General features: G+C 43.2%; 1 protein-coding gene across 1 annotated transcript in view; it reads left to right on the forward strand.

Annotated features, from left to right (window-relative positions):
• FRMD4A (FERM domain containing 4A) overlaps positions 1 to 16,060 on the forward strand; it is a 257,212-nt gene that overhangs the window by 167,481 nt on the left and 73,671 nt on the right. The window contains exons 7-10 of the mRNA XM_048501600.1: positions 5,043 to 5,126; positions 9,665 to 9,730; positions 12,238 to 12,295; positions 15,834 to 15,920. Of these exons, the coding sequence (XP_048357557.1) occupies positions 5,043 to 5,126; positions 9,665 to 9,730; positions 12,238 to 12,295; positions 15,834 to 15,920 (295 nt within the window). The remainder of the gene's footprint in view (positions 1 to 5,042; positions 5,127 to 9,664; positions 9,731 to 12,237; positions 12,296 to 15,833; positions 15,921 to 16,060) is intronic.

Raw genomic sequence — 16,060 nt, forward strand, 5'->3', positions numbered from 1 at the left:
CTTTCCAATCTAATCAGCATTGTGGCTTTCCAAGCCACAACTATTTTAGGCTTCGAATTCTCTTTTTTAGATTAATTTAAAAGATCACTGAAAAGAACAAGATGGGTACCTGGGCTCGTGAATCACGTAAATGTCAACAGCTGGTTCTAGGGCCCATTTTTCCTCTGACAGACCTGGATTCAATAGCCCTTTGCAGAGGTGATGAATACAAGCATCCCTGTGGCAACAATGTGGAAGGCAGAACTTTTAATGCTGTGTTGTGGGAGTGGGGAAGAGGTTGATCCTGACAGAACCCGCAGTATGTGTTGAGGTGATGTTCTTGCCTGTCTCTTAGGTCTTCAAGAGAAAAATTGAGTTGTGAATACAGAGGGCTTTTAAATGCAACCATTCCAAATCTGAAACCTTTAATCCACCCCAAAATATATTATTTCCTGAACGGAGGGCTGTAAAATGCACCACAAATGTCTTTTCTGCCACCTTTAGATGTGCAAGAGCTGACAGGGAGAAAATTCTATGACCTGGTGCATTGTCCCTCCATGCCTGTGACAACAAAATACAAGCCTGATCTTGCTTTGCTTTCTCAACCTGAAAACTTTCCGTTTTGCTGAGTCATAACAGTACTGTATTGTTGCTGGGCCAGGAAGAAGCATTTAGACATTTTATCATACAAGTTTACTGGAGCAGGCCCAGAGGAAGGGTTGTTGCCAAACTGTGCCAGCAACAAAGCACAGTCTTGAGAACTTGATGCAGCAATATTTTGCTCTTAAAACATCTGTTGCTTATCAAACATGCACGAACAAGCGAAGAGCAATGCATATTTGCAGATACACATTTTTGTGTGTAATACCTTTTTTATGTCCATGTCTTCTTATTTGTTCATACCTGGTCCATTCTGTCTCACACAGACATGCACACACAGTGGTTTGCACATATCCCAAGAAACATGCATATTCATGTGCTACCCACATGCACTATTCAGATTCTACTTTCACACTCATAGCATTTATTTATTTATTTATTACTTACTTACTTACTTACTTACTTACTTACTTACTTACTTACTTACTTACTTACTTACTTACTTACTTACTTACTTAAACTTTTATACCGCCCCATCCCCGAAGGGCTCTGGGCAGTGTACAACACAAAAATATAAATTAAGTTACTAAAACCATTAAAACAGCGATAGCAGTAAAAGAGGCGTCCGCCAACCCCAATTTTAAAATTCTCCCCGGGAAAAGAGAGAGGGAGGCGGAGAGTCACGTTAGATGGTAGGCCCAGATGTAAGAGCCAACTGGGGGCCAATTTACTTCCACAGCTTCAGTAGTGTTGCCTTTGCTCATCCAAGCCCCTTTCTGCCAGCAGCATATTACTCCAGATATCCAGAGATCTAGGATACTGTTTTTAAAACATGGAATGTTCACAAATGATAAGTCACCAAACTAATGGCTCTGGGGAGCTAATTTCAGTGAGCTGAAGCTAGAGATATTTGTAGGCCACTGTCCTATATACAATTAGCTGGGAGTAAGCTCCATTGCATTTAGTGGGATTTTCTTCTGATGATGACTAACTTAGGCGGTTTTAAAGGGGGTCTAGATGAATGAATGGCTATTGGCCACAATAGTGTAGTGTAGCAATTAGAGTGTTTTGAGTCAGATCTGGGAGACCTGGGTTCAAATTCACATTCTGCTATGGAAGCTTGCTGGCTGATCTTGGCCCTATCCAACCTTCCATGGTTGTTGTGAAGATACAATGGAGGAAACTGCTTTGGTCCCCATTGGGGAGAAAGGCAGGGTACAGATTAAACAAATAAGTAAATAAATATAGTGGCAAGCTCCATGACTGATGGCAATATACAGAGCTTGTTACTCCTGTTGGTTAGAGCCGGAGATGCCAAAATAAACTCAGAAAAGTTTAAAATTGTTCAGAAATGCTATTTGCAGGTCAGGGTGGTGTCATTCCTAAGCAAAACTGAGGCCGCAGTTAAAGCCAAGAAACTTACAAGGGAGTGTTCCTATTAAAAAGTCCCAAATGGCACTAATCAGACAGAAAGAAAAGCAGAGTGGGGTAATTTACTACTGAACACTGTATTTACACAATGTACAGTTGATAATTCTCATTCCTTGAAATGAAATTGCAGCAAAGCAATTATTGCTCATTAATGAATGCCAGGAGTCTTTCCTATTGCTTCACAGCAATACAGACAGTAAACATTACACTTCTTTATTATTGCCCATTATCCATATTAAGCAACTCAGCAGAGACATTTAGTGAAAAAAAAAATCCTTGTCTGCCTGCAGTTGCAAAAGGACATGGCTTAGCAAACACCTGGTAGGCCACTATGTATGACTGGGTGGGCTCTATTTGACTTGGAAGATCCCAACTTGCACAAGCCTGAGGCAGAGAAACATAAAACCTGTCATCTCAGTACTCAATGCAGATGAGACGCAACACTGCAGGGCATTTCAAATTCCACCCCCCCCCCCTTTCCAAACCTTCCCACTATGTTAAAACCCAGCCAGGCTGCATAGTCCCACCACTGTTTTCCTCCCACCTATGCCTCTAGTTGTTCAAGTGAACACTTTCCACAGCCCACAGATGGGAGCTGCAAGCACTTTCAACCTTTCTATTATGCTAATGATATGCAGCATTTTCTTAGCTTAAAACTCACAGTCACAATTCTGGTATTGTGTGGAATGTACTTGTGCAAGTTTTATGTGTAATGTTTAGAGGTGACAGTGGCCAAGTTTATGATGATAATGCTCTATGGCACCAGTGGGTACTGGGCTGTGGTGCAGACATTATCATGTGCTTAAACACTGATGCTTTATTGCATATGCACTGAATGATGCTTACCTAAAGCAAGACACTTGAACTGCCTGTATGGGTTTTAACCATGGTTGACATGTCATATAAATCAGAGTTGTTCTATTAGCAGTGCGGAATGACAGAGTGCCCAAGATTAAGAGACCAGCAGATGTTTAAAATGCAAATTACTTTTAATATTAGTAGAAGAATTTGGATTTATATCCTGCCTTTCTCTCCTGTAAGGAGTCTCAAGGTAGGTTACGAACTCCTTTCCTCCCTCTCCCCAGAACAGACAGCTTGTGTAGTAGGTGGGGCTGAGAGAGTTCTGAGAGAACTGTGAATTGCTCAAGGTCATCCAGCAGGCTTCAAGGGTAGGAGTGGGGAAATAAATCTGGTTCATAAGGTAAGAGTCCACTGCTCATGTGGAGGAGTAGGCAGTGGCATAGCTAGGGAAAATGGAGCCAGGGGCGAACTCCCAGTTCTCCGCCTCCCATGGGCCCCAACCCCTCCATGCCGCCCCGCACCCTGCCTCCCCATGCCCCACTTATCTTGGCTAGCGGCAGGGAGGAAAAAAAGTGGAGGCCTCTCTGGCTCACTTCAACCTCCTCCTCGGACAGCAGCAGAGCCAGCCGAGGCCTGCCTGGGCAACGGCTGGCTCTGCTCTGCTCTGCACCTGGCTGGCTGGCAGAAGTGTGGGGGGCGATTTTCTGGGGGGGCCCTCGTGACTCAACAGGTGCCGCCTGGGGCAGTTGTCCCCAGATGTCCCTGTTATAGCTACGCCTATGGGAGTAGGGCATCAAACCTGGTTCTCCTCATTAGAGTCCACCACTGTTAGCCACTACACTGCAAAGCTAGCTGTCTCCATGATAAAAAGAGGTTTTCTTTCTTTACTCTCCTTCAGGAGGAAATGCATTGTCTAAGGTGGTGCTTGCTAGGTCATAAGCATACATCCCTAGGCTTGCCAGCTCTGGGTTGGGAAATACTTAGAGGTTTTAGGGATGGAGCCTGAGAAGGGTGAATTTTGGGGAGTTAAGGACTTCAGTGGGGTATAATGCCGTGGAGTCCACCTTCCAAAGTTGCCATTTTCTCAAGGCAAACTGATCCCTGTTGCCTGGAGATCAGCTGTAATCCCAAGAGATCTCCAACTGCCACTTGGATATTGGCAACCATATGCATTCCCCAAAGATTTATTATCTTCAGAGGAATTACTTTAGTCATGTAAAAATTTGTGCAGATTTAGTTAATCTATTAATTGATTAAAATCATGCTATTAATCAATTTACGGTGCCGTCCTGTGCAAAACTGTGGGCCAAACTACATGATACATTTTTGGCAAGTCATCCCTGGGTGTTATCTGCCCGATTCTGAGTTGCGTGTACAATACTCTATGCTTGGTCAGATCCAAAATGGGCCAGACCCCCCCACCCACCCACCCCAGAAGCCTTTGTGGCTTTGGAAAACACAAACTCCTCCCACTTTGTGGTTCCCAGTTGAATTGGACTCCTGCTGGTTGACATTCCCCAGACCTCATGTGTGGCTGGAGGGATAGCAAATCATGTTCAGTCAATGCAGACCTGGCTTTCCAAAAATATATTGTGTCATTTGGCCCTTATTAAATGAACTTAGAAAAGTGGTGCTTTGTCCTGCAGCATTCCATATAAATCCTGTCCAGTCCAGGAATTTGGCCTCTTTTTTAGGAGTGGCGAGCTGTGTCCTCTCTAGTGCTGGTTCACATTTCCTCTGGTGCTCCCATAGAGGAGTGATGATATATTCCAGCAAACTCTAAATGTGGGGAGGAGGTATTACTTAGATGTGAGCACCAGGTTGCTATTCTAGGAAACTGCTGCTTTTTTTGGAAACCTTTTGGAAGTGAGTAAATCAAGGGGAGGGCTCTTGTTTTTCATACTCAGTGCAGATTTCCCTGCAGGATCTCTTTCTCTCCGAAAATGCACTTTTGTGGTTTTTACAAGTCAGAGCTGATGTTTTTAAACTGGGGGAGGGGTGGAATCCAGACATCTGTGGAGGCTTTGCTGTGATTTTAATACTACAGTGGAAAGGTCACTTTACTCTCTAATGTGAAATATATAAAAGGAAAGAAAAAAGAACCCCCAGCGTCTTTCATTATGGAAGAGCAGATGTTGGGGCCAAAGTCAGTCAGTCAGTCAGTCAGCCATATCAAGCCTCCTGGTGAATTTCTTACATAATGACCTTCATTTCTGGGCCCTCTTTTTCAGCAATGAAGTTGTGAGGACTGACTTAAAGAAACTTCCAGCGCTTCCAACACAAGCACTTAAGGAGCACCCATCTCTCGCCTACTGGTAAATTTTCTATGTGTTTAGAAGCTTTTATACTCTTTTTTATGCTGAGAACCTTCAGAAGATCAGAATAACACATGATATAAATTTATGTCAGTTGTATGCTAGTTCTGGCTTCTCTTAAAGATCTGTGGGCAATGAAGTTTGATAAGTGTGCTAAGACTGATCTGATTAAGGCCCCCCTAGGTTCTTACATCATTACAGGGCGTAACGGTTTAACACTTTTGATAGCATTCATGGGAGATATTGGCAGTTAGTGGATTTGTTTCTGTGTAATCTTGAGGGGCTCTTACCTGGATGGTCTGGACTAGTCAGACTCATCAGATCTCAGAAGCTAAGCATGGTCAACTGTGGTAAGTATTTGGATGGAAGACTACCAAGGAAGTCTGGGGCTGCTATGCAGAGGCAGACAATGGCCAACCTGAGAGAAGCTTCAGACTTTGGCCTCTCTGAATCAAGTCTAGCTCTCTATCCATTACTCAACTCTCGCTACCTTATTAATCCAATTTTAAGTAATTGGGGGGTGCCTTGTTCCCTCCCCCATGCTGTTTCCCCCATGCTGAGCATCCTTCCCTCAGTTCTTCTCCGCCACCTTTAGAGTAAGGTAAAGTTATCAGATTGTGTTAAGAGCCACAGTGGGCAGGATGGCTGGTTGTGTGACAGCACCACTGACCACTCGATAAACAACAATTACAGGTAAGTGCAACCCCTGTTTTCATCATTATGGTACTGGGCAGTTGTGAGCTCTCAGTTGAACAGAGATTGCAGGACTGCTGTTCTGAGAGCCACATCTCTCATGGCATCTATGTTCATCAGGTAGTGTCTTGCAAGGGCCCATGTAAAGAGATATTTCCATTTATCTCATTAGGAATGCCAGGCTTTCTGGAATTAAATAGGGCTCCTTTGTCAGGTTCAGGGAATTTCCTGTTGGTCATTGAATGAGCAATTCTGTTAAATGCGGGCTTCCGATGTTCACAAGCAGGAATGGGCCCTGCAGAAGAAAGCTGTGTTCCCTTGAAAGGGGGATGTTGCAGTTGTAAGACATGGCCTGTAGTGTCAGGAACCATGATTGTCTGGGCCAGAAGGGAGCTATTAGGATAGCAGTCTTTGTTTGTAGAGGACTCTTGGGATCAATGGTAGCAGGGGGGAAGTGTATAGCAGGTCTCCTGTCCACTGGGTTTGAAACATGTCCCTCAGTGAGTGTAGATCTCATGCATCTTGGAGCAAAAGGAACTGCATTTCCTGTTTTGACTGATAACAAATAAGTCTGTTGCAGATATTCCCCAACATTGGAAGATGAATGCAAGAAAAACCCAGTTCATTCATGACTTGCTAACAAGTTCCAACTGAGAAAGCCCACTACTTGGTGATTGACCCTGGCTGTGTGTGATTGCCCATTGTTAGAGATTGCCCATTCTGAATCTTTTTATTAATAGGAACTTGCTCTGGGCTCTCACATCAAGGATGGGTTTCACTCCCCCACCTTGCCTTAACTAGGAAGTATCTGGAGTAGAACCCCAAGGGCTGGTCTTCTGTGATTGCTTTCTTGCTGAGAAGGGTGTTGTCTTCTGTGAGGAGTTCTGGAGAGGTTGGAAGAAAGGCTAATGCTATGGCATATACTGTTGCCATGATGCTGAGTGATTTGATGAGGATCTAGTTCTTCTGTTGGTCAATATGCTGGGTAAGGACTGAAATTGTCAGAAGCCCTGCAGGGATTTGTTTTCTTGGTTGGAACCAGGAGGAACATATGGATCCCAGCCTTGTTCATAGTAGTCACATTGGAGGTCTCGGTATGATGATGATCCAGATGATATCAAATGCAAAGCCATCAGAACAGGTTGGGGAAGTGAGAGGGGTTAACAACATGGGATAGGAAGTTCTGACTTTTGAATTTTACTTTCTGAGGCAGAATAAGATGAAGGCAGTGAGTGGCCTAAGGGGGAAGCCATTCTTACTATGTAAATTGATTCTTTGACTGGTTCCAGGGATGTTTTGTGAGGAACCAGGTTTTCATGAAAATATAGGAAGGGATGGATGACAACTTTGATTAGAGAGAGGCATTTCTGAGTATGTTGATGTTGAGCCTTTTTTAACTGAGACCCTGAGGAACTGTGCTTCAGGATTGTAGGAACTGAGCTCATGGTGTTCCCTGTCATCTTGTTTGGATCTGAAGTAGTTGGGTTGGTCTTGGAGTCATTGAGACTGATGATGCTTGGATCTTTTTTGGATCAGTTGTGGGAAGGAAGCATGGTGTTCAGATCTTTTTTTTCTTTTTTTGAGCTTCATCAAACAAAGCTTTTACCCAAAATGCCACTTTTAGGCAGGAATCTGTATCATGTCTTGCCTTGGGAGTGAATTAGTGAGAAATAGAGCAGCATAAAAGGCATGACTTGCAGTCATCTGTGGGGAATTTTTCACTCACAACACCTGCATTTTTGAAAAGAGCCTATCACTCTTATGGGGCTTTGAAAACATCCAGCACCATGAATATGCCTTGTGTTGTAATAATCTTCTAGGCTAAGAATTAAATTCACTGATGGATTAGAAGAAAAGGCAGCATCCTATTTAAATTCAGAGTGCCTTGGGGGGGGGGGTGGCATTCCCCACACCTAGCCTGCCTTTCCATCTTTTTCATCAGTGCAAAAATGATGGGGGGGAGGGGTGTTTGACATACATGAGGTGGATTCTGCTGCTAGTGGCTCTTTCATGTTTCTCTTTAAAGCGTTAAGCTCCAAGGCCAGACGTGGATGGGGAATTCCCTTATTGACTGCTACTTTACTTTTTGAAGTCTCATAATTTGATGACAGTGGGGGAAGTAGGGAAGGAAGATTGGCCCATTTCTTTTACCCATGGACTGATTCTGCAAAATTTGTGCTAGCCTGGACTGTGCAACAGAGCAGTGAACCTGTGAAATTCCTGGATTATTTTTGAATTTAACCAGAAAGTTTTCCAAACTATTTGAGACTGGGGTAGAGAGAGAATTGTGAGGCTTGGGAGATTGTGGCAAACTTCATGTCAGCTGGAATTGATGTCAAGTGAAAGCAACCAGTTGGGCTTACAGATGCAGCGGAACCTGTGTTTTCAGATTTGTCTTTGCACTCATAAGGACTACAACCTTTTTTGTTTTTAATCTGGAAGAATCTTCTAATTGTACAGTACCACTTAAAAAACAGAATGTAACTGTCAGACCAGATGTTGACTCTCCTAATCTTACTTATTAATGCTCCATATATTGCCCTAGAATATAGGGTTGGATCCCATGGTGCTTTTCCATCAGTGCAGCTGTTAGTCCAACAAAACCACTGTTCTATCTTAGGAGGAGGAGAGGATGTTGTTTGAAGATTCCTCCTCCTGCTGCAGACTTACAGTTTGCTCCCACAGATTATTCCTTCAGGTCAACCAAGCCACAGAAAGACAATTTTAGGTCCTGAAGAACACTGCAAGAAGAGAGGGAGGCAGGAAAGTTGCCTTCCTCAATCATGACTCCACTTGTTCTGCTTAGGATCCAAGCCATAATCTTTATGAATAATCATATTTCATTTCTGAAAAAAGAGTCTCTTGTGTTTGGGACCATCTGGTTTCAATGCCCCTTACATATTTGCCGCCTATTTTGCCTGCATTTTGGGGAATTACATAGTTCCCAATGGGAAAAGTTTTTTAAAAAACATACAGAATCACAAATCAGGAAGATGGAAAGGCTAAATCTTTTCTTCTGGCTACCTCAGTTCCTGTGTGCCAGGAGTTCTTTAAATAGAAAAGTACACAGACATGTGATCCCTGACTGCACAGTGTGAACTGAAATACTCCAGGACCACCTTTGCCATCTTATCTTCTTCTATGATGAAAACCTCTTTGCATAAGCTTACCTGGTAGAAGAGTTTTTTTTCATCAATCCAAAGAGGTATCTCAGAAGAGAGGATTTGATGTTATGTTCCAGAGTTGGGAGCAAGTCATATTTTCCTAAATTGTTCCTAGTAAAGCTGACATGTTTTTTGCATGAGTAAAGGAAAAGGCATATATCCTTTGAATAAGCTTTGCAAAATAAGGCCACAGTTCAAAAGTTCATTATTCTCCATAGAATAACAAAAACCAATGATTTCAACACAAACTTGTTACTACGGTTTTACTTTACTGAACAACCCTTTTTGAAATATTATTACATTTGGAACTCATTCTTCCTTAGGTGTTTCCTGTCTCTCCTCCAATACAGAATTCCCAAAATATCTACAAAGCCAGAGCAGTCCATTGATAAACCAGAGCCAACATGGAATATTGGACAAAAGTCTGCTCTCTGCTTTTACAAGTCGGGACATGCAGCGCTCAAGGGGGGAGGGATTCCATCCTTTTCTCTCCCATTTCCTGGCAACCTCATCAGACCTTCCCTCCTTGTTTGGTCCTACTCCTTTCTCTCACAAAATATTTTTGAGATTCCTTGGGCTGCTTGCTACCCTTCATAAGATGTCTTTTTCTACTCAAAAGAGTAATTTCATAGTATATCAGCTGTGCTAAAGCTAATAAGATTCTGTTTCTCTCCTACACAGTGAGGACCGGGTTATTGAACACTACAAGAAGCTAAATGGCCAGACGAGAGGGCAAGCCATTGTTAAGTAAGTTGAAATGGGGAATTCTGTCCTGTGATCCCGAAGGTCAAATATATTGGAATCTGCAAATTCTGCACAAATTGTGTCTCTCATCACTGCAGTTGCTTTTTTTTCTTTCTAGCGTAGTGATTTTCAAGGGAACTCTGGGTTCCTTGGAAGCTTCTTGGGTTCGTCTGTACAAATGCAATTGAAAAGAACCTCAGTGACCAATGACCAGTCTTTCCCTGCAACCGGGGTTATACAGATATGCTGGGCATGTTCCATGCACACATTAAGTTGGTGTGGGGAGACAGTGAAGCCCAATATAAGTTGCATTCACACTCTATATCCCAGAATCTCCAGCAGCTTGCTGGGGTTCCATGACAGATTCTCAGTCTTAGTAGAGGAGTATGTTTAGAAAGCATTCCGAAAGCAGGATATTTTAAAAGTTGCTGTTTTGGGGTATATTTGTCAAAAGTTGAGCTACTTCCCTGGAAACTTTATTTTTAGACTATATTGTAAAGCATTTGAAAAAAATTTGAAAAGAATTTGAAAAGTGGTTCTGTAATATATACCCTAAAGTAAACCAGTGTTTCAGGGAAAGAAATGCCTTATTAATGGCACTCTTTTCATGATGCTTAATGCCTGGGCAGCAGAACTGAAACTATTCGTTTATTTATTTGGAAAAAAAATTATATCACACTGTGACAGATGGGGCAAAGTTTCCCCTAGAAACCTGTACCCCACTTTAAGACCACCTAGAATCACCCTCACGCTTAGACCACCCTCCTTGGGGGCATCTGAATAGCATTTACTATAAATGTTTCTGTTCTATAGCCCACTGTTAAAGTCTTCAGCCTCAGCATGGGGTGAATTAAGCTTACACACACACAAATGTTCATCGGATAAAGGTTTGTTTTAGAACAATAAACATATATATAAAGAATTCAGACTTCAGCAAAAGGGGTTGGCAACACTTACTTTGGGTTCCATCCACACAGACCTGACACAGAAGATGCTAGACCAACACAGAGAATCTAAATCCCTGAGCTAACTCCAGCTGAACATGTGTTAGCTGCTTATTCAATAACTGTAACAATTCTAAATAAATCTAGTTATATCTTTAACATCTGAGCCTGCTAACTGCTGTCCCTCTGTCTCTGTCTGCCTCTCTGTCTTTTACCTCCCAGCCTAATTCTAACCATTAACTATAGAACTCTAATCTTTCTATGATGGCATCCCCAAAGCAAAGTTTCCCCTTTTTGCATTCATCAGGCATGCACATTGACATTGGAGCATCTGCACAGCATCTGCACAGGAAATACTCCTTGCATTTTCCTTTTTCAGTCACCATTTTCCCTTTGTGTTTCTCCACATGTCATCGTAGTACTTTTCAAGGACTTTAATAATTTTTTTAAAAAATGTGTAACTGGTATAACAGTATAAATCGTATAGCACTATAGTGTTCAATCACTGTAGCTTTATAAAAATTACTATTTTAAAAGCAGAAATGTTGAATCTACACACCTTCCTGTCCAAATGACATGTTAATACACTTGGACCACAGTCTTTCCAAAAAGATCATATGCAAAGGAGGGATTTAGCATACCAAGGATAGAAGGAGCCATTGAAGCACATGGCATTTAGATGCTCCTTAAAAAGCACTCCAATGTGGATTCCAAAGCAGAGAAAAACCTCTGTGTGGAAGCATGCTTAAGTAAATTATGAAAACACTTCCACCATGCCCACTGTAAGTGACGAGGACCTTAGCAGCCTAGCGAGGGACATGTCTCCATTTCTGATCAGGCTTGTTAGCAGGTGACTCATGCAAGACATTGGACGAGCCAGAGTTTGTCAAACAATAGTACTTTTATTTCTACTTTTGTTGCACAGGGTGGCTTTTTCTCCATGCCTGGAGTGAGTTCCTTCACTCATCTTCCCCCTCTCCCCGCCCGGTTCAGTCCCAAACTATGCCTAACTATCTTCTTTAAAACCTATTCCAGGATCTGGAACCGTCTACACTGCCTTGACTTTGACCCTCCCCATCACCCTAGTTCTCTTCAGTTGCCCAGGAAAATCCCATCTCCGCCCGTGGCGTAGATGCACACTGTCTGTCCGGCCCCCAGTCATACATGCACCCCAAGGTCCCTTCACAGGATACGTTATGGTTTCCCTTGGGTGCAGGTTCCTCCTGAACTAAGATCTCCATGGCCAAGGGCTGCTATCATGACCCTGGCTGCCCTTTGCCATCTCCCTGTCATACCAACTTTTTGAATTTGCAGAAGTTCACAATCTGTATTCCCCTTAAAACTTTTAATAATTGGATCTACCGACCCCATCATCCACTTAAATTTTGGGATGTCATGCTAACATCCTTTTGTGTCTTCTCGGATTTTTAGAATCCTGTTACACTGTTTACTGGCGACTGCGCTAGTTGAATAGAATAATCAGATGTGCATGAATCTGTTATTTTTCCTTCTTCCTTTGGCCATATGAATTTTCAGTGTGCTACTGTTCTACTCTTCTTTCCTTAGCTACATGAGCATCGTAGAATCCCTCCCAACGTATGGAGTCCATTACTATGCAGTCAAGGTATGTGCTGACCAGAAATTGTTAGATTTAAAAGAACTGGTTAATTGAGAAATGATTTCCACTGCTTGTTAGTGAAAAAAACATACTAGTTTTAATAACTTAATATTCATGCACTTTGAACTGAGGAACATTGGGATAAATAAGTAGGTAGTGTAGTGGATTGCAAAAGTTTAGTGCTGCTTCATCTTAGACCTTGACTTTAGCCTATTCAGGGATTTGAATTGCAACCATTAATTTTTGGCACCTAATTTTATACTCATAAATAATCTTCAACAAAATTGCATACAATTCATCTGTAGTCATAGATATAGAAATTATCCCTTCATCTAATCAAAATGAACTTGGAGGCATTTAGGGGGACCCTGAATTGTGTGGAAAGGTGGCATAGAAATGTTTTAAATTGTAACGAATTCCTTCTGGGTACATTTGGCAAGATCTATTTCAGTTTGTAGCAATGTGAAATAAAAGTGTTTCTATGATTCTATCTGGTTGGTATCTTACTCCTCACAGAATGAACCTAATGCATGGAGGAGACTGAATCCTAAAATACAGGCTAACTGCAATCTGGAGTGGGGACGGAAATGACACAGGGGGTGGTATGACCCCCAGCATCAGTGTAAATGCTACTTGGGCCAGCATAAGGGCATTTACACTGACAGAGAGACACTCATGCTCATTCACGTAGGTAAGGGGGGGTTTCTCGGGTTTGAACCCCCCCCCCCATTCATGTCCAAAGCTCCGCCCCTCCGTTTGTGGGTTCTTAAAACATTTTAGTGCTTTTTTGGCTTTTGGCCTGCAGGGGGCACATTGTTTGGGCTAGCAGCATCAAACTTTCAGGGATTGTTTGGGGGGCTCTCCTGATGATACTACCTGGGTTTGGTGAGTTTTGGTTCAGGGAGTCCAAAGTTATGGACTCCCAAAGGGGGTGCCCCCATCCTGCATTGTTTCCAATGGGAGCTAAAAGAAGATGAAGGCTACACCTTTGAGGGTCCATAACTTTGGACCCCCTGAACCAAACCTCACCAAGCCTGGGATGTATTATCAGGAGAGTCTCTTATTGATACCACCCAGGTTTTGTGAAGTTTGGTCCAGGGGGTCCAAAGCTATGGACTCCCAAAGGGAGTGCCTCATCCTCCATTGTTTTCAATGGGAGCTAATAGAAGATGAAGGCTACATCTTTGAGGGTCCATAACATTGGACATCCTGAACCAAACTTCACCAAACCTGGGATGTACTATCAAGAGAGTCCCTTACTGATACCACCCAGGTTTTGTGAAGTTTGGTCCAGGGAGTCCAAAGCTATGGACTTCCAAAGGAGGTGTCCCATCCCTCATTGTTTCCAAAGGGAGCTAATAGGAGATGAGGGCTACACTTTTGAGGGTCCATAACTTTGGACTCCCTGAACCAAACTTCACCAAACCTGAGTGATATCATTAGGAGAGACTCATAAAGATACCCTGAAAGTTTGGTGCTTCTAGCTTAACAATTGCACCCCTGACAGCATGTACCCCCCAAATTTCCCCAGATTCTCCTTTTAAATCCACACCCTTCGGCATGGATTTAAAGGGAGAATCTGAGGTCCTCAGTTTAGAAGAGGAAGAAGAGTTTGGATTTATATCCCCCCTTTCTCTCCTGTAGGAGACTCAAAGGGGCTTACAATCTCCTTGCCCTTGCTCCCTCACAACAAACATCCTGTGAGGTGGGTGGGGCTGAGAGAGCTCCAAAAACTGTGACTAGTCCAAGGTCACCCAGCTGGCGTGTGTGGGAGTGCACAAGCTAATCTGAATTCCCCAGATAAGCCTCCACAGCTCAAGTGGCAGAGCAGGGAATGAAACCCGGTTCCTCCAGATTAGAATGCACCTGCTCTTAACCACTACACACATTGAAAGTGATGCTGTTTCAGGGTGGGGGATAATTCACCCCCAAACAGCATCACTTTCAATGTTGTTTAGCTAGGGACCCCAGATTCTCCCTTTAAGGTGGATTTAAAAGGAGAATTTGGGCTCTCTAGTTTAAACACCATTGAAAGTGATGCTGTTTGGGGGTGGATTCCAGCATCACAGCAGCTGCCCCGGGGGTGGGGGTCGCAAAACTCAGATTTTGCACCAGGCTCCATTTTCCCTCTGTGCCTCTGCCCAGAGGGGAGGGACAGGGGAGGGCAGGGCAGGGGAGTCTGCCATCCCCGACCTCGGAGAGCTGCTTTTATAAGCACTAGGCCAGGGGCGGGGCTTGGGGAGGCGTGGCTATGCCCTAGGGATGGGTGGCCCCACCCCCGAAACCCCCCCCCCCATAAAAAATCTATACCTACGTCCCTGCTCATGCTGGAGCTAAGATGCTGCTTGGTAATTCAACACTTTGACTCAGGAGTCTGCGCTGGCCCAAAGGAGATTTTCCTGGGGGCAGGGGCAGCTTTAGTCAGAATGGGGAGCCCTTTTGGCCCTGGAATGCACCCATTTGCACAGTTATTCCAGTTCATAGTTACTCCAGTATTGCTGCAGTGGCACCATCTGCAGCCACCAAGAGTTCTGGATTGGGCTGCCTATTACTAACTGACATTAAGTTATTATGGGCTACATTTAAAGAGCAGTCCTAAGCATATCTGCTTAGACTATTACTCAGATCTATTCAATGAAGCTTACTCCCAGGAAAGCGTTCTTAGGGTTGCACTTGGAATCTCTGGCATCTCTTTTAAATAGTTAAAAACTATTAATACTTTCCCCGCCCCCAAAATTAGAAGAAGAAGGAGAGCTTGGATTTATACCTCACCTTCCTCTCCTGTGAGGAGACTCAAGGTGGCTTACAAGCTCCTTTCCCTTTCTCTCCCCATAACAGACACCTTGTGAGGTAGGTGGGGCTGAGAGAATTCTGAAGAACTGTGACAAACTCAGGGTCATTCAGCAGGAATGTATAAGTGAGGAAACACATCTGGTTCACCACATAAGCCTCCTCCACTCAGGTTGAGGAGTGGGGAATCAAACCTGGTTCTCTAGATTAGAATCCACCTGCTCTTAACTACTACACTACACTGGCTGTCACAAACACAATTAAAGGCAGAGAAGGGCAGCTTTCTTCATGTCTTTTGCATGAAATGCAAACACCTCTCTATAAAACATTTTCAGTACACCATTTGACTTCCCCCCAATCAGATTTGCTCAGTAAGCAACATCAAATTAGTGCTACATTTCATAGATGCATGCCATAAACCAGGAGTCTCCCACACTTAGCTGTGATAGCCTGTTTTGCCTCAACCTGCAACCAGAAAGAAATATTTTTATGCAGGATGATTTCAAACCACAAGTTACTGAAGAGGAGAGAGAGCCTCCAAAGGGGAGAGTTTTAATGAACAGATTATGTTAAGGGCACCTTCTAAATGCCAAAGTTTTCATCATCACTACAGTCTATACACAAAAGAAAGATAAATAGCACAGAGGGCAGAAAATGGTCATTTTTCTTCCACTTTGTATTTCCATTTTACCTTGCCAGATCCCTATTGGTACTATAATGATTCAGTGTGGGTCCCTCCCTTCCTCTCTTCTAGGACAAGCAGGGAATCCCTTGGTGGTTAGGACTTAGCTACAAAGGAATCTTTCAGTATGACTACCATGACAAAGTGAAGCCAAGAAAGGTAAGCATAATCTCTGGAGGCCCATTAAATGTTATGTATTGGTTAAATGGCAGACAGAATGATGGGCTGATAGTTCTATTCCTTATTTCCTGTCCTTGGATCTGAATTGCTAGTTTATCAGGATTAAGTTTCTCTTCATG

This window comes from Sphaerodactylus townsendi, linkage group LG06 (assembly GCF_021028975.2).
Source record: "Sphaerodactylus townsendi isolate TG3544 linkage group LG06, MPM_Stown_v2.3, whole genome shotgun sequence".
NCBI classification, from domain to species: domain Eukaryota; kingdom Metazoa; phylum Chordata; class Lepidosauria; order Squamata; family Sphaerodactylidae; genus Sphaerodactylus; species Sphaerodactylus townsendi.